A 20,927-nucleotide genomic window follows, 5' to 3' on the forward strand; every position below is an offset into this window, starting at 1 on the left:
ATTTTAACTTAATTACCTCTTTAAAGGTGGGAAATTACCACCTCCACCTTAATTACCTCTCTCAACACGGTCACATTCAAAGGGCTACAACATGTGAATTTACAGGGAGCTAGAGGGTGGGATTGATAGAGGGCAGGAGGAAAAGGAGATGACAGAGGATGAGATGGTTGGATGGCATCACTAACTCAATGGACACGAGTCTGAGCAAACTCCAGGAGATGGTGAAGGACAGGCAAGCCTGGCGTGCTGCCATTCATGGGATCACAAAGAGTCAAACTCGACTGAGGAACTGAACAACACCAAGAGGGTGGGGTATACAATTGAGAACATAACTGGTGATAATGCATAATTTTTTAAAGTCATTAAAATTTTTAAATTACATTTATTTGAAACTCATTTTCATTGGAGTATATTTGCTTTATAATGTTGTTAGTCTCTACCATACAGCAAAGTCAATCAGCTTTATGTACTCATATACCCCCTCTTTTTTTATTTCCTCCCCATTTAGGTTACCACAGGACACCGAATAGGGTTCCCTGAGCTATTCAGCAGGTTCTCATTAGCCATCTATTTTATACATAGTAATGCATATGTGTCAATTTCAATCTCCCAATTCATCCCACCTGCTCCTCCTCCTTCCCCGAGTCCACACGTTTGTTCTCGACATCTGTGTCTTTATTTAAGTCATTAATAATTTCAGGTTTCTGTTGCAGCACTCAAATTTATATCCTATCCAAATACAAAATCAAAAGCGGGTTCCTTGCGGGGGAGGGGGGGTGATCAAATAAAGATACTACTAGTTAGCCTGTGCAAGAAGATGGAGGACAAGGAAGTGAGAGGAGAAGGAAGAGGGTACAAATAATCAAAATAAGTAAGTAATGAAAAGAAAGATATTCATTCCACAGTAACCACATTAGTAAACACATTTAATTCATCCACAAGTTGACCTCCACCATCCCAAGCTTGAGCAAGTTTAGAGGCAAATTTTCTGAAAATTCTGAGGACCAGAAAATATATGCTTTTTACAGAAATGTTTCAAAGGACAGGAAAAGAATGAACGCTACTGATTTCATTTTATGAAGACAGAATAACCTTGATGGCAAAACCAGACAAGGATAATTTTTTTAAAAGGCAATTATAGATCCATTATACACTTATGAACATGTATTTTGAAATCTTAAATAAAATATCAGCAAATTAAATTCAGCAGCTAATTTAATTTCAGTGAAATTAAATATATATATAAAATGGTGGCTGGCCAGGTGGGATTTATCTCATGAATAATAAGTAAATCTATTAATGTAATACACCACATTATAGGATTAAAAGGAAAAGAGAGCATATGATCATCTCAATACCTGCAGGAAAAGCATTTGACAAAATTCTGTACTCATTTATACCATTAAAAAGATTTTCAAAAGCAATCTCAAAATAGAATATAATGTCACTGACGGGATAAAGAGTAATTGTTCAAAACTCACTGCATATATTATATTTAAAGGTAAAACTTTAAAGACAACTCAATTAGACTCAAAACGATAAAGGGGCTTCCCAGGTGGCACCAGTGGTAAAGAATCTGCCTGCCAATGCAGGAGACAAAAGAGACATGGGTCGGGAAGATTCCCTGGAGGAGGGCATGGCAACCCACTCCAGTGTTCTTGCCCGGAGAATCCCATGGACGGAGGAGTCTGGTGGGCTAAAGTCCACTGGGTCACAGAGTTGAATATTACTGAAGTGACTGAGCGCGTACGCAGAGCAATAAAGGAAGTCCTCTGTCATTGCTTCCCTTTAGCATTACACTGAAGTACCCAGACAATTAAATAAGGCAAGTAAAAGATATAAAAAGACATGAAGTGTAAAGGAAAAGTATATCTAGAGAAAGTATAATTATTTACAGAGAAAATCCAAAAGAATCCATACACAAACTTTCAATCAGCAAGATTGCTATACGTGAGATTGACATATAAAAATCAATAACATTCCTATGTATCACAAATAACTAGAATATATTATTTTTAATTTCACTTACCAACCATAGCAACAACAAAAAAGCAATTAAAACTGTAAGGTGCCTAAAATAAATGCAGCAGAAAGTTGTGCGAGAACTATATAGTCCAAATTACAAAACATTATTGAAAGACTCAAAAGAATATCTGAGTAAGTAAAGAAATATATATACCACATTCATGGACAGAAAGATTCAATATCATAGAGATGCTGATTGTACCTAAATTTATGTATTAAACAGAATTTCAAAAATATCCAAAACTGTCTTTGGGAACTTGACAAGATGCTTCCGAAATTTATAGAGAAGAGCAAAGGGCCAAGAATAGCCCCAGACAGATTTATTAGATAGCAAGATTGATTACATAATTAAGATAGTGTCATAGACTCAAGGGTAGACAACTATACCAACAAAACAGGGAGCCCATAAATCTATATAAATCAGTGGAGAAAGGATGGATTCTTCAATAAATGGTGCAGTGTTATGCATAAAAAAATAAAATTAGAGCTCTGCTGCTGCTGCCGCTAAGTCGCTTCAGTTGTGTCCGACTCTGTGCGACCCCATAGATGGCAGCCCACCAGGCTCCCCTGTCCCTGGGATTCTCCGGGCAAGAACACTGGAGTGGGTTGCCATTTCCTTCTCCAATGCATGAAAGTGAAAAGTGAAAGTGAAGTCGCTCAGTAGGGCCCGATTCTTCGCCACCCCATGGACTGCAGCCTACCAGGATCCTCCGTCCATGGGATTTTCCAGGCAAGAGTACTGGAGTGGGTTGCCATTGCCTTCTCCTAATTAGAGGTCTACAACACACAAAAAGATCAATTCCAACTGAACTAAAGACATACCTGTGAAAAGCAAAACTTTTTAAAGTTTATAGAAAAATATCTCTTATGACCTTGAGGTGAAGCAAAATTTCTTAGAAAAGACACAAAAAGGATGAAAAAAAAAAAAACACTAACAAATTTACAGATTTTAATCAACAAAAGACACTATCAAATTGCTATTTAAAAAAAATCCACAGACTGAGAAGATATCTGCTACCCAATAAGGGATTACAATCAGGAGGAGGTTGAGGGGGAGAAACAAAGAAACTTTTTCAAGAAGAAAAAGATGTGTAACACAGTAGGGGGAAAAAAAAAAAAAGAAAATGAGGAGGCAATTCACGTAAGAAAAAAACCCAAATTGACCAACAAACATATAAATCAACCTCCCTAGTAATCAGGGAAAATGCAAAATAAGACAACAATGAGGTACCATTTTACATTTATCAGCTAAGCAGAAGTTCAAGTCTGATAATACAATTTCTGATGAAGATGTAGAGGAATGAAATTCTCACGCACTGTTGGAAGAGTCAGTTGGTACAAGCCGGTGGAGAGCAATGTGAAGATGCTCACAGTCTTTATCCCTATTCAATTTAGTCTTTTCAGTAAATATTCAAGAGAGAAATCTCTGCACCTGTGCTCCAGGGTACATTTACAGGAGTCTTTATTGCTCCATTGCTTAAAACAGAGGGAAGAAAAAACAGACACAAAGAAATGCCCACCAGAAGAAGAAAAATAGACAAATTAAGATATAATGCAAATAGAATACCATTAGCAGTTAAAATGAATGAACAAGAGCTACATGTATTCTTATTACATACATAGTGTCAACCTGTATAAAGCATTTAAGGGCAAGCAAAAAAAGCAAGCTGCAGAAGGATACACGCAGTATGACATTAATTACATAAAGGGCTTTTGGGTTCAGTACTTTCAGTCTAGTTTATCTGCACACAGTAAATTTTACTCTTCTTGGTGTAAGTTCTGTGAGTTGTGGTAAATGCATACAGTGGAGTGACCACGGTCACAATCATAATGTAGAACAGTTCTGTCACTTTCCAAAATTCCTTGGTGCTACTTGACAGGCACCAAATCCTTTACCCTACTCCCAACATCTGTAATCATACAGTATGCAGCCTTTGGACTTTGGTTTCATCCACTTAGCATCAAGTGTGTGAGGTTCATTGATGTTATTGAGTGTCTCCACAGTTCGTTATTGCTGAATCGTATTCCACTGTATGGATGTACCAGTTTATTCATCCATTCCCCAATTACAGTGCATCTGGGTTGCTTCCAGGAAGGGAAATTATGAATAAATCTGCTGTAAACAATGGGTGGGCTGGTTTTTGTGGGACCACATGTCTTTATTTCTCCTGGGTAGCCAACTCAGAATGGGATTGCTGGATCACATGATAAGCGCATGTTTACTTTTATAAGAAACTGCCAAACCATTTTCCAAATATTCTGTACAATTTTGCATGAGTTCTAGTTGCTCTGCCTCTTCTCCAGCACTTGGTCTTGTCAAGCTTGTTTGTTAAATCATTAACAGATGTCTAGTGGTGTCTCATTTTGCGCTTTTTTTTAATTTTATCATTTATTTGGCTGTATTGGGTCTTAGTTGTGGCATATGGGATCTTCACTGCGTCATGCAGGATCTTTCATGGTGTTGCACAGATTCTCTATTTGTGCTCCATGGCGTTCAGTAGTTGCGATGTAGAGGCTTAGCTCTGAGGCATGTGGGACCTTAGTTGCCTAACCAGGGATCAAACCTGTATCGTCTGCACTGCAAGGCAGATTCTTTTTCTTTTACCTAACAGGAGAGGTATTGGTTCAGTACATTATCACAGACCAGAATAATACAATAACAGTTCCAATAAAAGGTTTCACATATTTATTCCTGAGCCAAATGGACCGCTAGTCAGGAAACACCATGAGCCAAACATTCCGTTTCTCCCATGAGCTGTTCAGACAGTGGTGATGCTCTCAGCACTGTGATTCAGTTAAGATGGAAGTGACCTTGACAGAGTATAAATGTGCCACTTCACATGTGAGGCTCCCTACAGACCCAGCTTGATTCTTCTCCGATGTCTGTCTTCTCTTGGAGCGGTACATGATTTTATTATCAGTTTTCATTCGAGTCCATTGGGGAATGGGATGATTCTGCCTTTCTGTCTTGGCCAGGAATCACTTGATTCCTCACTGACAGTCTCGTGAGAGGACTTGGCGCGGAACAAATTCTATCCCACACAGGATGGCGGAGAAAAGAACACAGGGAGATTCTTAACCACTGGACCACCAGGGAAGTCCCTCTCCTTTGGTTTTTAATCTGCATTTCTCTAATAGTTCATGATGCTCAATATCCTTTCACATGCTTATTTGCCATCCATGTATCTTCTTGTCTGCAGGGTTGGTTCAATTTTTTGGACAATTTTGAATTGGGTCACTTGTTTGCTTATTATGAAGCTTTCAGGATGCTTTGTACTCTGGATACAAGTTCTTTATCACATGTGTTTTATAAATATTTCCCCCCAGGCTGTAGCTTGTCTTTTCATTCTCATGTCTTTTCAAAATCAGATGTTTTTAATTTCGATGAAATCTAATTTACCATAGTCTTCTTTTATAGCTCATGGATAAAGAAGCTATAAATAAGAAAAATTTTGCCTAACCTGAAGTCACAATGATTTTCTCCCATGTTTCCTTCTGGGGAGTATTTTAAGTTTTGCTTTTAGGTCTATGATCCATTTTGAGTTAACTTTTGTATAAGTTGTGAGGTACAGGTAATCAAGGCTTTTCTTTTCTCTCTTTTGCTTGCTTTTTATTTTCTCATGTGGCTGTCCAGTTGTTCCAGCACCATTTGTTGAAATGATTATCCTCTCTCCATTGAATTGCTGTTGCGCCTTTGTCAAAAATCAACTGGCCATGTACGCGTGAGTCTGTTTCCAGTCTGTAATATTTCAAAAACATGAAAACCAGGATTCAATTTTTTTTTTCCAAAATATTTCAGCCATTCTAGTGGATGTGTAGTTGTTACTGGTAAGGTTCCCCTGGAAACAGAGATGTAGTTTAGCACCCAGGATGTTTATTAAGAAGTGCTCTTGAGAGTGACACTTGTGGTCAGGAAGGAAGCAGGTGCAAACAGAGGGAGAAAGTGAGCCCCCACTGAATTCAGAGGGTGCACCAAAGCTGGAATACCTTGAGGCGGCCAAAAGGACTGCTGGGGCCACAAATCCATGGGAGGTGGTCTGAGAGATGCACTTTTGCATTCTATCACAGGGGTATGCTTGGTTCGTTTTTGTTGTTGTTTTGTTTGGGGGGACATTGTTTGGCCATGCTATGTGGCTTATAGAATTAGTTCCCTGACTAAGGATTGAACCCACATCCCTGGCAGTGAGATGACAGTATCCTAACCACTGGAATGCCAACTTGGGGTTTTTATTTGCATCTCCTAGCTACAAATGAGGTTGAGTGCCTTTCATATGCTTATCAGCCGTCTGAGCATACATCTCATCTGAGGGGCGTCTGTAAAGAGGGTGATGAAGTGGCTTAGGGCCTTAGGGAGACACAAGGGGCCCCTCTGGAGCATCAGCCTCTGCACATAACACAGAGAAGACGTCCCCAGGGTAGCGGACAGGCAGACAGATGTGGGTCCAAATCTCAGTCTCCCATTTCCCGGCTGTACTGCCTGGGGAGAGTGATTCAACTTCTCTGAGCCTCAGTTTCCCTCTCATAAAATAACTGAGATTGTGATTAGGAGTGGAGGATAAGAAGGAAGTGAAGGAGATGTCTTGGTTTTAACCTAAACCCTGGCCCTCCAGGATTTAAGGATGTCCAGTTCCATGATAGCTCAGTTGGTAAAGAATCCACCTGCAATGCAGGAGACCTGGGTTCAATCCCTGGGTTGGGAAGATCCCCTGGAGAAGGGAAAGGATACCCACTCCAGTATTCTGGCCTGGAGAATTCCACGGGGTCACAAAGAGTCGGACACAACTGAGCGACTTTCACTTTCAGTCAATTCCAGAGGACCAGGTGCCCCATGGGTCAGTCTTTGAGAAGGATCCAAGAGCTTCCCAGGAAGAGGCTCAACTTGAGGAAAGGGAAATGTAATTCCCAAGTGGGTGGAGCCAGATCAGTCCTTCAGGTTGGCCCTGGGCTCAGCCCCATGGCTCCAGGTCTGAGTCCCAGGCAAGGAAAATACTAGAAACTGGAGAAACTCTGTATCCATTGTCTATATCAGTGCAACAAACTATGTCAAACTTGGTGGCTTCAAACAACACTCACTCTACTCATGAATCCATAGTCTGGGCACGGCTCAGTGGAGACAGCTCATCTCTGCTCCAGATGGCACGGGCTAGGATGGCTGACTAAGGCTGGACCATCCACTTTTTTAAGATAGCGCCATTCACCTGGCTGGAAGGTGGATACTATTTGGGCTTCCTCAGAGCATGGTGGCTGGGTCCCCTGAGAAAGCATCCCAATCAAGCTAGCTGAAGCTACATCACTCTTTATGACCCTCTGTGTTTTCTGCCATAGTCAAAAATCCATCCCAATCCAAGAAGAAGGGGTGTCAGAGTCCCATTGTATGAAGACCATGGGGAGTCACTGTTGCTACCATTTTGGGGAGAATACAATCTGCAGCAAGCCCTTTCCCTAAGCTGTCTGCACAATACTAAGGGATAATGGCATATCTTGTAGCTGTGTGACCATGAAACAGCAAGCCTGGGAGGGAGAGAAAGTCATTTTAGGGTGAAGGGGGCAGCTCAGAGGGGTGTGTCCAAGCCAGCCTTCATCCTGGAGAGGTTCTCAGTTTTCCGAGGAGTGAGGGCCACAGCAGTGGGAGGAGACAGCAGAAACCTTGACAGCAACCCTCCCAGCTTGAAAGTCAATCACAGGAGGAGGAAAATGGCAATAAAATGTAGCAGTAAAATGTCTGTGAGCACTACTGAGACACCCACTGGGGCTCCTGGAAATAAATAGCAGAAACTTTGAAAGGCACAGAAGTCCCATTAGAAGGGGAACGAAATAAGTCAGAGGAATACTTCTTAAAAAATATTTATTTATTTGGCTGCACTGGATCTTAGTTGAGGGAGGAGAAGACATCGATAGGAATTGTTCTGGGGTCAGGATCCAAGGAGACAAGAGTCGGTCAGGAATCTTCCTGAGATGAAGCCAACAGTGCAAGTCCTGGCTGACCCCTCGAGGCCAGAGCAGGAACAGAGGACAAATACCAGAATCCTGCCATCAGGGGCGTGTGGGGTTGAGCCAGGGACGGTCACTGAGGCAGTGGAGGAAGGAAGGGTAAGCCATTCATCTCTACTGACCTGTGAGCAAATTAGAAAACACATCCCTTTCTCAAGATGCTTTGTTTCCATCCTTGGAAAAGTATCATAATATACTGATATTGTGTTTGTGTGTGTTTGTGTGTGTGTGTGCGCACACGCAACACGTGCATGCTCAGTTGGGTCCAATTCTTTGCGACCCCATGGAATGTAGCCTGACAGTTTGCTCTGTCATGTGATTTTTCAGGCAAGAATACTGGAGTGCATTGCCATGCCCTCATCCAGGGGATCTTCCCTGCGTCTCCTGCATTGGCAGGTGAATTCGCTACCACTGAGACACCTAGGAAGCCCATGCTGATATTGTTAGAGCAAGCAACTTTATTGCTTTCAAGGGAGAGTACTGTAATCAACACAAATCTAATGAGGCCCCTTAAATTTACCCAGAGCTTGCACCATCACATATGTCAGAATACACACATCCAATAGGGGGTGAGAACCAGGGGAGGGGAGGTTGAGAAGCTCCCAGGTAAAAATGGGAGGCTGAAGGAGGCTTGAGCAACGTTCAGCTTGGGCTCCAATGCTGTCCATGGCTGGATTTTTACAGCCATTCATCCATCATCTACTATCTGAGTAGGCTAGCTCCATCCAGCATCTACCGTTTGAGTGGGCTAGCTCCATTGAAATGGTCAGGATGAGATGGGCAGAGAAGCAGGAGGTGAAGGCCTTGAAGGCTGATTTATTTGGTGCCGATGGTGACTCCAGGGCAGAGCCATGGATGTGAATGTCCCCCATGACCAGGAGCAAGAACGACTTCCTCTGAGGTCCTAGAGCTCAGTTTCACTACCCACTGACAATTGCTATGTATTGAGGATCTATCCAGTGGCAGGCACTGCCCCCTTAGCGACATCATCCCTAATCCTTTCCACAACTCTGCCACACCAGTGTCATCAACCATCCTAAGTTTACAGAAGACGAAACTGATGCTTCAAAAGAATAAGTGACTTGCTTGCGAGTGCACAAGAAGCAAGACACCAGACTGGGATTTACTCTGAGCTGCCTGGGATTCCGTGCCACCTCCTGCCAGGAGACAGGCAGTTCCAGGCTGACAACACCCCGGGTGTACTTGGCCTCTTGAGCCAGGGTCCAGCTTTCTGTCTCCTCGGGCCTGACCCACTCACTCTGTGCGGGAGTTGAACAGTAAATTAAAGGGCTTCATTATCTCATTTGAGGGTGGAATAAAACACTTTGGAAAGGCTGATGCATTAAGTGCAATCAAGTTCTGAAAGGTTCTTCATCGCTGGAAGGAATGGCCTCTGATAAATTGCTCTCTTCACTGAGACGAGACTAATATCTCATGAGCAATCCCAGCAGCGTCCACTGCAGATGTTTCTGCATCTTCACAAAGGATGTTAGAGATCAGATTCCCTCCCAAGAGAGCAAATCGCCTTTGCGATGTGCAAAAAGACACCCCAGGTACAGCTCCCTCTCCTGTCACCTGCCAAGAAGGAATTCTGGAACTGCTCTGGATCAGAAGTCACCCAGGACCCCCAGGCCACTCCCACTGGTCAATCAGCACATGTGCCTCCTGTGTCACTCCACAAGCCTTGAAGGAACACCACCCCGGGGAAGGCCACACATCATCCCAGAGTTCCTTAGTTCCACAGGACTCAGCTATGGCTCTCCCATCCCAAAGACGTAATGACCAGCAGCTTACCACCTTCCTGGGAAGCAGCCATCCAGACACTTGCATTTTAGGGATCGTAAAACTGATGCACAATTTACCCCAAGTCACACCTGCAGAATCTCAGGCCCTGATGCTTTTCAAATCAGTTCCCAGGATATCAGAGAGCTGCAGGAAGGCCAGCCTTAAGCACAGGTGAAACAACCACATCAACAAGTCACATCCCTCAGGCTCTTCCCACTGGTCAAGCCTGTACTCGGCACCTACGCATACTACCCCAACTCCTTAAAACAACCCAATTTACAGATGAGGAAACTGAGGCACCAGGGTGTGAATGATAGGGGTTTGGAGCCCCCTCAGCCTCTACCTTCCACCATGTCAACCTTTTGGTTCTTAGAGGCTATGCAGTCTGATCCTCAGTCACAGGTTACATGAAAGAAAGAGAGCGGAAAGAAGGTAGGAAGGAAAGAAGGGAGAGGGGAGGAAAAAAGAAAAGGGAAAAAAAAATGCTGAAAGAGCAGGCCGAGAAGTAGGAGGAGAGGAGGCAGGAAGAGGGTATGAAAGGAAATAATCCAAGACAGAGCATGAGAGAAAGACTCCTTGCCTCTTGCCCTGCCCAAGGATGTCAGAATAAAGAGGATGGGGCTTCCACTATCACCTTGGTGCCCGATGTTCACTCACTGATTCAACCAATCGGCATTCCTTAAGTAACACTGTGTGCTCAGCCCTGGTGCAGACCCTTGGGAGACCCAAGAAAAGCTGTGTCCACAATCGGCTCCTCCTGACCGTCCCCTAGCCTCAGTCTCCCCATCTGTAAAATGAGCATATGAATCCTTACCTGTTCTGGAAAGTAGATGCAACGAGCACACACAGGCACGGAGGGGAAGCCCTAGACATACCCATTTCCCTCCTTTCCTCCTTCAATGAGGGGAGCCACAAGCCAGGAGGGAGTAGACTGGAAACTACAGAGGGGGCTGCCCTTAGGCCAGAGTGCCAATGTGCCCATCCACACACTCATTCATTCACTCATTCAACAAATATTTGCTGAATGAGGATCTACCGAATGCCAGAAGCAGGGCAGGATGTTTTCCCAAAGGCATTCTTTACTTTCATCCCCACATGAGCACGCTCTGTGAGAAAAGCATCATTGTGCCCATTTTATAGACGAGGAAACCAAAGCAGAGAAAGAGGTAATCTGCACAGTGCAGAATGGGAGAGAGGCCAAACTCAGACCAGGCCTGGTTCTCAAGGATGCAGCGATGGCTGGTTGGCTGGTTTCCCACACCCCACACTCTCTCCCTCCGTGGGGCCAAGTGATGCCTAGCATCTATGTCTAAGTGTGGATTTGCAGCAGAGAGGCCAGCACCTGGTTTCTGGGGGATCCTGGTGAGGCTGGGCAGGCCTGGGAGCATGAAGGAAGGAAGAGCCTGTGCCTGAGATGAGGATACCGGCTGATGGGGATTAAGCTGCGATGTGAGCTCAGTCCACCACACTTTGGGGACCAGTAATCCTTTCCCTGGTGGCGCAACCGGTAAAGAATCCTCCTGCAATGTAGGAGACCTGGGTTCAATCCCTGGGTTGGGAAGATCCCCTAGAGGAGGGCATGACAACCTAGTCCAGTATTCTTGCCTGGAGAATCCCCATGGACAGAGGAGCCTGGTGGGCTACAGTCCATGGGGTCACAAAGAGTCAGACATAACTGAGCGACTGAGCACACAATCCTTTTCCGTGGGGGTGAAGGCGAGCATGTGGGATGGGGCTCTCAGGCAAAGAATCAGAGAAATCTCTTTCTCCTGCAGCCCTGCGGTGAAGTGCGGGGAAAGGAGGTGGTGGAGGCCTGGGCTCCCTCGGAACGATATCCATTTCATCAGGCTCCTCCCCTGCTCAAGAACCTTCAGTGACTCCCCATGGCCCTTGGTGCTGTCTGTCAAACCCAGGGAAGGAGATTCAAGGTCAGCTCACCTAGGGACTAGGGAAGGATCCAGAAAGAACCACAGCCCCAGATAAAGATGCCCCCTTAGTTCTGGCCCTCCCCTCCCTCTCTTCTTTTTCTATTTCTATGACACCTCATGAGCAGCTCATGCTGGTAAAGCCCATGCTAGGCCTTAGCCAGGCAGAATGAGAACTCCTGCCTGTCCTGGGGCATTGTTTTCTTGGGTCCAGAGACCCCAGACTTAAGAAGAAATGGGTGGCCAGCATCTATATTCCCACATCGCACCCCACCATAGAAGGGTGACTGGGACCAGGAAAGCTGACAGAAAACAGGGGCCCAGGCTCCCCAAGCAGGCCAAGGCCTGGGCATCTTTACCAAGTGCCCCAGTGATTCTGACACTAAACCACAGTTTGAGAGTCACTACTCAAGGGCAGGGCTGGATAAAAATATAAAGCAAGTCATATGTGACTTTAAATTTTAAAAAAGTAAAGAAGAAACAGATAGAATTTTAGTATATAGTCTATTTAACTCAACTTCCCAAATATTATCATTTCAACATGTAATCAATATAAAAAATTATTAGTTTTTTTTTTTTTCTATACCAAGTCTTTGAAAGCTAGGGTGTGTTTGACAGTTATGGCACATCTCCATCCAGCTGCTAAATTCTCATCCACGATACTCAGGCTGTATTTGGATTTCACAGATGTCCATAACCAAGCTGTTTCAAAGCAGTGTCACCGATTCATCCTCGTTTACTCAAGTCCTGGGTTTCCGTTTTTCTTTTGGCCATGCTGCATGGCATGTGGGATCTTAGTTCTCAGACCAAGAACTGAACCTGTACCCTCTGCAGTGGAAGCTCGGAGTCTTAACCACTGGACTGCCAGGGAAGTCTGCAAGTCCTGGTTTTAAAAACTCACCGTTCCACATCCTGAAAGCCCAGTTCCAGGACAATCAGGACAGCTAGGCAGCCTCTTCCAAACATACATCAATGTTTTCCAATAACTAAACATCATTTTTTAATTTTAAATTAATTAAAATGAAGCAGAATTAAAGCTTCCATTTCTCATGACATTAGCTCCAGTTTCAAGTATTCAATAGCCATGTACAGCCAATGTCTACCATATTGGAGAGTATGGATCTATGAGTGAGGAAGCCTCTTTCCCTTTCCATAAGATCAACTATGGAGGATCAGGGCTTGGTTTTCTTAGGAGAGCCGGGGTCCCTAAAAGAGTTACAGGTGGTAGGCCCATATCATAGAACATCTATTAGGCAACACAGAGAGGATGGGATGGACATTAGGAGGCCATTGTAAACAATCTAGGACATGGTGGTCTAGGATGGTCAAGGTGAAGAGACAGCTAGATTAGAGGTGTGCAGTAAATAAAATCATTAAAACCTGTTGACAGATTAGATGGGGGGGGTGACTTGGGGAAGCAAGAGGGACCAATCCAGGATAATTCCCTGGTCAGCTCCCTCCACCCCATCCACCACCACCACCAGCAACCAGACTGATTCAAGGATATTCCAATAATCTATTGCTATTAAATACAGTGGTTTAGAACAACAATTATCTCGTTATTACCTTTCATGGTTCAAGCGGGTGATCAGGCTCAGCTAAGTGGTTCTTGCTCAGAGTCACTCATTCGTGTCTGGTGAAGCCTCCCTCCACAGGCCTGGGGGCCGTCAGATCTACCCTGAGGTTTCAGCCATCCACTGGGGCTGTTGGCTGGAACACTGTGCTGTGTTTAGTCACTCAGCTGTGTCTGACTCTTTGCAACTCTGTGGACTATAGCCCGCCACGCTCCTCTGTCCACGGGATGTTTCAGGTGAGAATACTGAAGTGGGTTGCCATTCCCTCCTCCAAGGGATCTTCCCAACACAGGGGTCAAACCCGTGTCTCCTGCATTGCTGGTGGATTCTGTACTTGCTGAGCCACTGGGGAAGTTGGAATTCTGCTATGGGCCAGAGTGTGTCCACCATGCCTCACAATTCATACGTTGAAGTCTTAACCCCAACTACTTTAGAACAGGACTGTATTCGGAGAAAGGGTCTTTAAAGAGGTAATTAAGTTAAAATGAGGTCATCGGGGGGGCTCTAGTCAATATCACCAGTGTCCTCATAAGAGCAGGAGATTTGGACAGAGATACACACTACAGAAGGAAGACCACGCGAAGACACCAGGGAGAAGGTGACCATCTAAAAACCAAGGAGAAAGCCTTCGGAAGAAACATACCCTGGACCTTGAGCTTCCAGTGTGCAGAATTGTGAAACAATAAACTTCTGTTGTTTAAAGCCCCCAGTATGTGTTCTGCAAACTTAACAAACCAATATGAATTTCCACCTGTGATCCGTCCATGGAGGCTATGCTTCTTCACAGCATGGCAGATGGTTTCAAAGAGTGAGTGTCCCAAGGAGACCAGGTGGCCACAGGATGACCAGGTATAACCTAGTTTTAGAGGTCACAGGTGTCATTTCCTCTGTAGTCACAGATTCAAGACAAAGGAACACTGACCCACCTCCTAAAGGGATGCTGATCAATGTCACACTGCCAGGAGAGCATGCAGAATAAAAGATCTTGTGACCATCTTAGAAAACACAACATGCCAGATCAGGCTGGTAACTTTAGGGACTGGCAACAATGTCATCAACCAAGACAGAGATTACCGGAGGAAGAGGAGAAGGTCTGGGATGGGTTAGATCAGTGGTCCCCAACCTTTTGGCACCAGGGACTGGTTTCATGGAAGACAGTTTTTCCACAGACTGGGGGGCAATGGTGGGGTTGGTGGTTTGGGGATGATTCAAGTACATTACATTTACTTTGCACTTTATTTCTATTTTTTATTACATCAGCTCTACCTCAGATCATAAGACATTAGATCCAGAGGTTGGAGATACCTGGGTTAGATGATAAGGTAAGGTGTGAACAGGGTGAGCTGCCCAAGCCTGTGAACATTTAGGTGGACGTAACCAACCACCAGGCTTTCCTGGTGGCACAGTAGTAAAGAACCCTCTTGCCAATGCAGGAGACACAAGAAACTTAGGATCAATTTCCTGGTTGGGAGGATCCCCCAGAGAAGGAAATGGCAACCCCTTCCAGTATTCTTGCCTGGGAAATCCCATGGACAGAGGAGCCTGGCGGGCTACAGACCATAGGGTCGAAAGAGGCAGACATGACAGCACGCAGACACACACATCCCCAACCATCAGGAAGTTAGATATGTGAATCGGGGCTTCAGGAACATGTTCTGGGCTAGAACTGTCAATTTAGGGGCCCTCAACATATCAGAAGTCAGAGGCTGAGTCCACCCACAGAGTGAAAGAAGATGAGGGGAGAGGGAAAATATCAGCGATTTATTTCTGCATAATAAATCATTCCAAATCTTAGTGGCTAAAAATAACTACGGTGGACCCTTGAACAAGGTGGGAATTAGGAATGCTGATCCTCCATCAGTTGAAAATCTGCTTATAATTTTTTTTAATATTTATTTTTGTTTATTTGACTGCATTGGGTCCTAGTGGCACAATGAAGTATCTTTCCTCGAGGCGCCTGGCTTGGTAGTTGCAGTGTGCAGGCTTAGTTGCTCCACAGCATGTGGGATCTGACTAACAGTTCCCCAACCAGGGACGGAACCCACATCTCCTGCAAGGCAGACTCTTAGGGAACTTTCTGCTTATAACTTATAAATGACCCTCCATATATGTGGTTCCTCAGTATCCATGGTTCCACATCCACAGATTCAAACAACCATGGATCTTAAGGCACTGCATTATTCACTATTAAAAAAAAACAATGTATAAACGGACCTGAGCAGTTTCAACCCATGCTGTTCAAGGGTCAGCTGTATTTGTTATTCCTCTATAAACTGGTTGGGTAGTTCCTCTTGTGGCTTCACCTGGCTCATTCATGGGGCTGCATGTGTCTGGATAGTGAACTAGAAGGTCCCAGATCAGCTCACTCACGTGTCTGGTTGACGCCAGCTGTCAGCAGACAATGGGGCTCAGTGGCAACAGCTGGAACACCTGGCCTCTCTTTCCATGTGAACTTTCACTCAGGCTTCTTCACAGCATCGTGGATTCAGGGGAACATCCAAGCGGGAAGCGTCAATGCACAGGAGTTACCAAGTACATGTACTACCAAGCTAAGACCTTATTGGCCAAAGAAAGCCACAAGGCCAAAATCAATGTGGGATACCTAACCAGGAGACAAGATTCACTGGCAGCCACTGCTGTAAAAACATACTACAAGAAGGAACACCAGGTGGGCCTCCACATATTTTAGGATTGGGCGGAAAAGAAACCAAAGAGGCAAAAACCAGGAGAACCAAGAAAGAACCAGAAGGGTGCAAAGCTAAGGGAGCAAGTGAGAAGTGAATTCCACAAGAACGTGCAGAGCCAAGACAGGCATGACCTTGACAGTGAATGTCTCACCCTAGGCCCTGCCTGAAACCATCCTCTCGATCTGATAACCTAGAGGTCAGTTTCCTCAAATTCCCAATGATCATTTCAGGTGTGTCTCAAAACTTAAGCACCAAATTCAGCTCAGTGAAAGCAATTCTGTAAATCCAACCAACATGCTCTAAATTTGCAAACTTCCCAACAGCCTGGCTTAATTAACTAGAAAACCTAGGGTTTCCAAATTGTTTTGACCCAAGATGCAGAGAAATACCTTTGCATCAAGATCCAGTGCATGTATGCTCACAGACGCACATTTAGGCTGGCGTGCACACAGTATACACGTGGCCAAGATGAAAGTTTCCTGAAACATAGAAGAGATCACAGTAATAGATGACCTGTACTATGTGCAAAGTTCTTTGTAATTTTCTATTCAATTTTCTTTTTGAATGCTAGTCATGCCCCGCTATATTGATTTCACCACCCACTCATGGATCATAAACTACAGATTAAAAAACACTGACCAAGGCCATCCAGAGCAGAAATCAGAAAACTGACCAAATCCCGCCTTTAGCCTTGTTTGGTTGGTTTCACCTCTTGGGTTGCTTTCGTTTGTTTTAAGAATTTTAGGCCTTCAGTCTGGCCACCCTTCCCCTGTACCATTTCCCAACTGTCTGATACCCAACTGCTTTATTCACCTGCACACTTGCCTGGCCACTGAATGCATTTCTGTTTGGGCCTTCTAAGTCTCTCCATGCTAAAGGAAGAGATGCATGCATTTATACATCCCATGAATATTGAATACATGTCTCTCACCTGCCAGCCACATTTCAGGCACTGGGAATACAGTAAGAGGACAAAAACCACTGCCTTCGCGGAGCTGAAATTCTAAAAGAGGGAGACAGACAGGCAAAACAAAACAAAAAGAATATTCTTCATTAGATGGAGATAAATTCTTGAGTGAAAGTAAAAGGGGAAGGGGGTCAAGACGCTTTAACAGCCACCAGATTGCAGGCTTCAAGCCCCTTTGTGGAAACAAGATAGCCCAAACATGTCCCCCCACCTCAGAGAGGTGGGCTGAGAGATGGAGGTAGGGCATGGTCAGAATCTTCCCCAAAAAGAAAGTTCTCAGACAGCCCCAGCAGGTAAACCTAATCCATCACATCCCCAAAATGCTCTGCCCAAGAGCCAAGCATCAGTAACTTTAACCTAGAAAATTTCAAAATTCCAATAGGCCATTAAGGGGGAGCCGTGGCAGGACGTTAGTCGGGGACATGCTGGCCGTGGGGTGAGAAGCCCGTGGGGGTGTATTTCGACGTTTCCCTCATTCGCAGCCCCCTCGCCCTCTCTCCCCCTGGATAAACGGCCACCTCATTAGTTCTGCACAATGACCCTCTCGACCCGGCTCCTGGTGACTGCGCCTGCCTTATCTCTGGCCTCTCCTCCCTCACATTTTCCGCTCCAGCAAAGCCAAACACGGCTCCGTGGGGGCTTTCACGCTTCTGTGCCTCTGGACACGCTGTTCCTTCTGCCTGGAAGGCCGCCGGCCGCCTCCATCCCCGCGTGCCCCACCCCTTCCTCAGCGAACTCCAGTTCATCCTTCAGAACCCAGCCTGGATGTCCCCTCCTCCAGGAAACCCCCCTGAAGCCCCATTTCCGTCCCCAGCACACACACACACACACACACCCTTATTTATTTACTTATTTCGCTTTGCTTCTCTGCACTGCAATTACCGGTTTCTCCAAATCTCTCCCCTCCTAGACTCGGGCCTCCTCAAGAGCGGGAGTTCTGTGGGCCACTCGCTTTGCACCCAAAAGCGCCAAGTCCTGAGCTCGGAGAGACAGAGCTTGCACTCCGGCTCAGGCCGGCTCCAAAGGCCCCCGTTTCTGCCCTCCGCCTCCCCGTGGGCCCCTGGGGCCCCGCGCTCCAGCATTTTCCACCCGCCCCTCCGGTCACCCCCAGCCTTCCCCAGCACCCGGCCGGCCCCTCGCACGGCCGCCCGGCCCCCTGACATCAGCAGCCTCCGGCGCCCCGGCCGCGGGACTACAAGTCCCGACACGCCCCGCGGCGGCCGCGCATGCCCAGCGGGCCGGCGTTTGAGTGGCAAGTTGTTTGTTACAGCGAACACCAGCTGCTCTCCGCGCCGGGCGCCGCGCGCCGCTGCTCCGCCAGCGCTGCCGCCCTCGCCCGCCGCCTGCCCGCCGCCCGCGGCCCCCCTCGCGGCTCGACGGGCCTCCCACTTTGTTCGCCCCGGCCCGCCCGGCGCCGAGCTCCCGGTCCCCCCGGCCGGCTGCCCGCGGCGCTCCGGTGCCGGCTGGGCGCGCGCAGGGGGGCGGGGGCCGCGGCTCGCCCCCCGCGGATGAGCCGCCGCGGAGCGCGGGCGGACGATGGAACTCCACATCCTGGAGCACCGGCTGCAAGTTGCCAGCGTCGCCAAGGAGAGTATCCCGCTCTTTACCTACGGCCTGATCAAACTTGCCTTCCTGTCCTCCAAGACCAGGTGAGCGCGCGGGGACGCGGCGCCGGCCGGGGAGAGACAAAGAGGCGCACCCGGGCGGCTGTCCTCGCCGCCGCGGCTCGGAAAACAACTTCGAGCGCCGGGGAGCGCCCCCGCCCCGCCCCCGCCGCATCGCTTGTCTTGTGTTTGACAAAGCCACCCGATCTGCCCTCCAACTGGGTCCTTCCACCCCGACCCCCCCACCAACGCGCACACACAAGAGACCCTGCCGCTGTCTCCCCCCATCTCAGCCCCCTTCCCATCCTCTCCCCGAGATCCAGAGGGCCAGGCAGACAGCTGTGACGAATCCGTTAATGAATGAATGAACGAACGAATGAATGAATGAAAAACAGGTGTGGGCTCGCGGCCGTGTAAAAAAAAAAAAACAAAAAACTAACGCCCCCCCATCCCCCAATCCCTCGGTTGGGCCGGCCCCTGTCGCCAGGGCGGGGGAAGGGATTCTGCTGAGCGCGGCTACCCAGAGCAGAAAAATCATAAAATCATTAGTGGGTGTTTATCTCAAGGTGCCTGCGACGATTGCGGACGGCGCCGGAGGCTGGGGGAGGGGAGGGGAGGGGAGGGGGGCTGCGGGTGAGGGTCGCTGTGGTTCTTTCTCTCGGGGTCCGGGAAGGTGGTGGGGGGGGGGCTGTTTTGCCGAACCGTGGAAGGGGGAGGAGCAGGCGTGTTTACGGCTCTGCCTTGAGGCTGGGCTTGGATGCTGCAGGGGGAAAAATAGTTGAAGGCCTTGGGAGGTTGAGGGAAAAAAAAAAAAAAAACCCAAGTTGGATTTTTCCCACTGCCGGTCAGGGTCTGACTTTGTGAGCCCCGATCGGGGCTTGGGTTAGGGTGATGTTTTTTTAAGAAGCCGTAGTGTGAGTGCTAGCTAGCCGCTGTAACTTAAATCCCTTGTTTGTCCACCATTGTGACTGTTTAAAGGGATGAAGTTGTTGCTGGCTAGGCTTTTCGGGGGTTGAGACGGAGGTAGTTCTCTGCAAAATGAATGAATAAATTACAGATCAAGGTTAACTTAAAATGACAGGAGCCCCTAGGCTACCCCCTTGGATGCAAGCTCAGGGGGAGCTGCCGGGATGTGGGGGGGAAATTCAATCCGAGCCTCTTATCTGCCTGTTAAAGTTCTTGCCTGGAAATCTCACTTTGATGTGTGTGTGTGTGAGCCGGCAGCTCAGTCCCGCCATTGTTTGCGAGGTGGAGCAGAGAGCCAGTGGCATCTTGTTTACTTTCTGCTCCGGCTGCCCGGCTGCCTGGTGGGGTATGGAGGGTTGAATGCTCACCTTCCCTGGGCCCTGGCTCCTTTGATTGCAAAGGTAATTATTAAACAGGTCATTTGAAAACAAAAGCCACCAGCTCAGATTCTGAACCTCTCCCTCTCCTTCTGGCCCCCCACCCCAGCCTTCTCCTGCTCTTGATACCCATCCCTCCTGCACCTACCTGCCCTCTACTCCCCACCCTCAGCCTGTCTTGAAATTCCAAGGCTGGAGGTAAGAGAGAGCGGCCTTGTTTTTCCAACCCTTGGCCGTCAGCCCCAGGCAGCCCCCCTGGCTGATTTCTCGGCTACCATTCAAACGACCAGGATGATGACTCAGGCTGCTGCGGTGCGGGGGCCTGGGTGCTGGCAGGAGGGGGCATTTGGGGGCTTCTTAGAAAGGCAGCCAAGGGCCACTCCTCTATCCCGTTCCCTTTGTGGGGGGATTGGCCCCCTTCCAGCCCCCATCCCAGGGTCCAGTTTGGAGGTCTCATAGATAGGCCTATCCTGGGAGTGAGCCCCTGCTGCCCTGTCTGGACCACAGAAAACCCATCCCGCTTCTCCCTCTCCTGCAAGAAGCCCAGGTGATCAATCCAGTCTCAAGATGACTCAGAGGTCAAAGGTCGTCTCCCTGTCTCCAAGATCTGGCTCTAGAAGGTGCTGAGCACATTTGTCCAATGGCCAGAGGCCTGCCTCCCAGGCAGGGCCAGGTTGCTGACCTCAGGTTGTGACGAGCCCCTTCATTGCCCCTGTGACCGTGGCAAGGTCCATTTCCTTCTCTGATTCTTACTTTGTCCATCTGTAATGAAGATAGCACCTCTCGGCCCTGTAGGTTTCACGGAGCTGCTGTGGGTGTAGCGTGAAATGATTGTGGAAATTGGCTTTTCTGCAAGTATAAGGGGGAGCAGGGTGTGGATGTATTCTTGGAGCAGTTTTCAACAGTCAGTCATCCAGGTAGAACTTTTGGTCCTTTTTTGATTCCTCCATCAGTATCTGCCCCCAAGTGGTGGCCCAGAGCCTTGTCATTTTTGTCACTGTGTTACCTGTTGACAAGTTTTCGGTC

The 20,927-nt window shown here is 47.2% G+C and overlaps 1 protein-coding gene and 1 long non-coding RNA gene across 5 annotated transcripts in view; one reads left to right on the forward strand and one right to left on the reverse strand.

Moving 5' to 3' along the window:
- Positions 1 to 905: 905 nt before the first annotated feature.
- Positions 906 to 18,082, reverse strand: LOC110138126 (uncharacterized). 4 transcript variants are annotated; one of them, XR_002314135.2, is made up of 4 exons: positions 17,790 to 18,082; positions 16,919 to 16,990; positions 16,377 to 16,466; positions 7,854 to 8,138 (listed from the first exon to the last, which is right to left on the reverse strand). It is a non-coding gene; the product is annotated as an uncharacterized lncRNA (long non-coding RNA). The 4 variants fall into 4 exon arrangements; XR_011485267.1 differs by lacking the exons at positions 7,854 to 8,138; positions 16,377 to 16,466 and adding an exon at positions 906 to 5,864; XR_011485268.1 differs by lacking the exons at positions 7,854 to 8,138; positions 16,377 to 16,466 and adding an exon at positions 906 to 5,764 and having other exon boundaries at positions 17,790 to 18,081.
- Positions 18,083 to 18,213: 131 nt separating this feature from the next.
- CASTOR2 (cytosolic arginine sensor for mTORC1 subunit 2) overlaps positions 18,214 to 20,927 on the forward strand; it is a 51,017-nt gene continuing 48,303 nt past the window's right edge. The window contains exon 1 of the mRNA XM_070460202.1: positions 18,214 to 18,603. Within this exon, the coding sequence (XP_070316303.1) occupies positions 18,491 to 18,603 (113 nt within the window). The 5' untranslated portion in view covers positions 18,214 to 18,490. The remainder of the gene's footprint in view (positions 18,604 to 20,927) is intronic.

Source organism: Odocoileus virginianus, chromosome 33 (assembly GCF_023699985.2).
Source record: "Odocoileus virginianus isolate 20LAN1187 ecotype Illinois chromosome 33, Ovbor_1.2, whole genome shotgun sequence".
Lineage (NCBI taxonomy): Eukaryota > Metazoa > Chordata > Mammalia > Artiodactyla > Cervidae > Odocoileus > Odocoileus virginianus.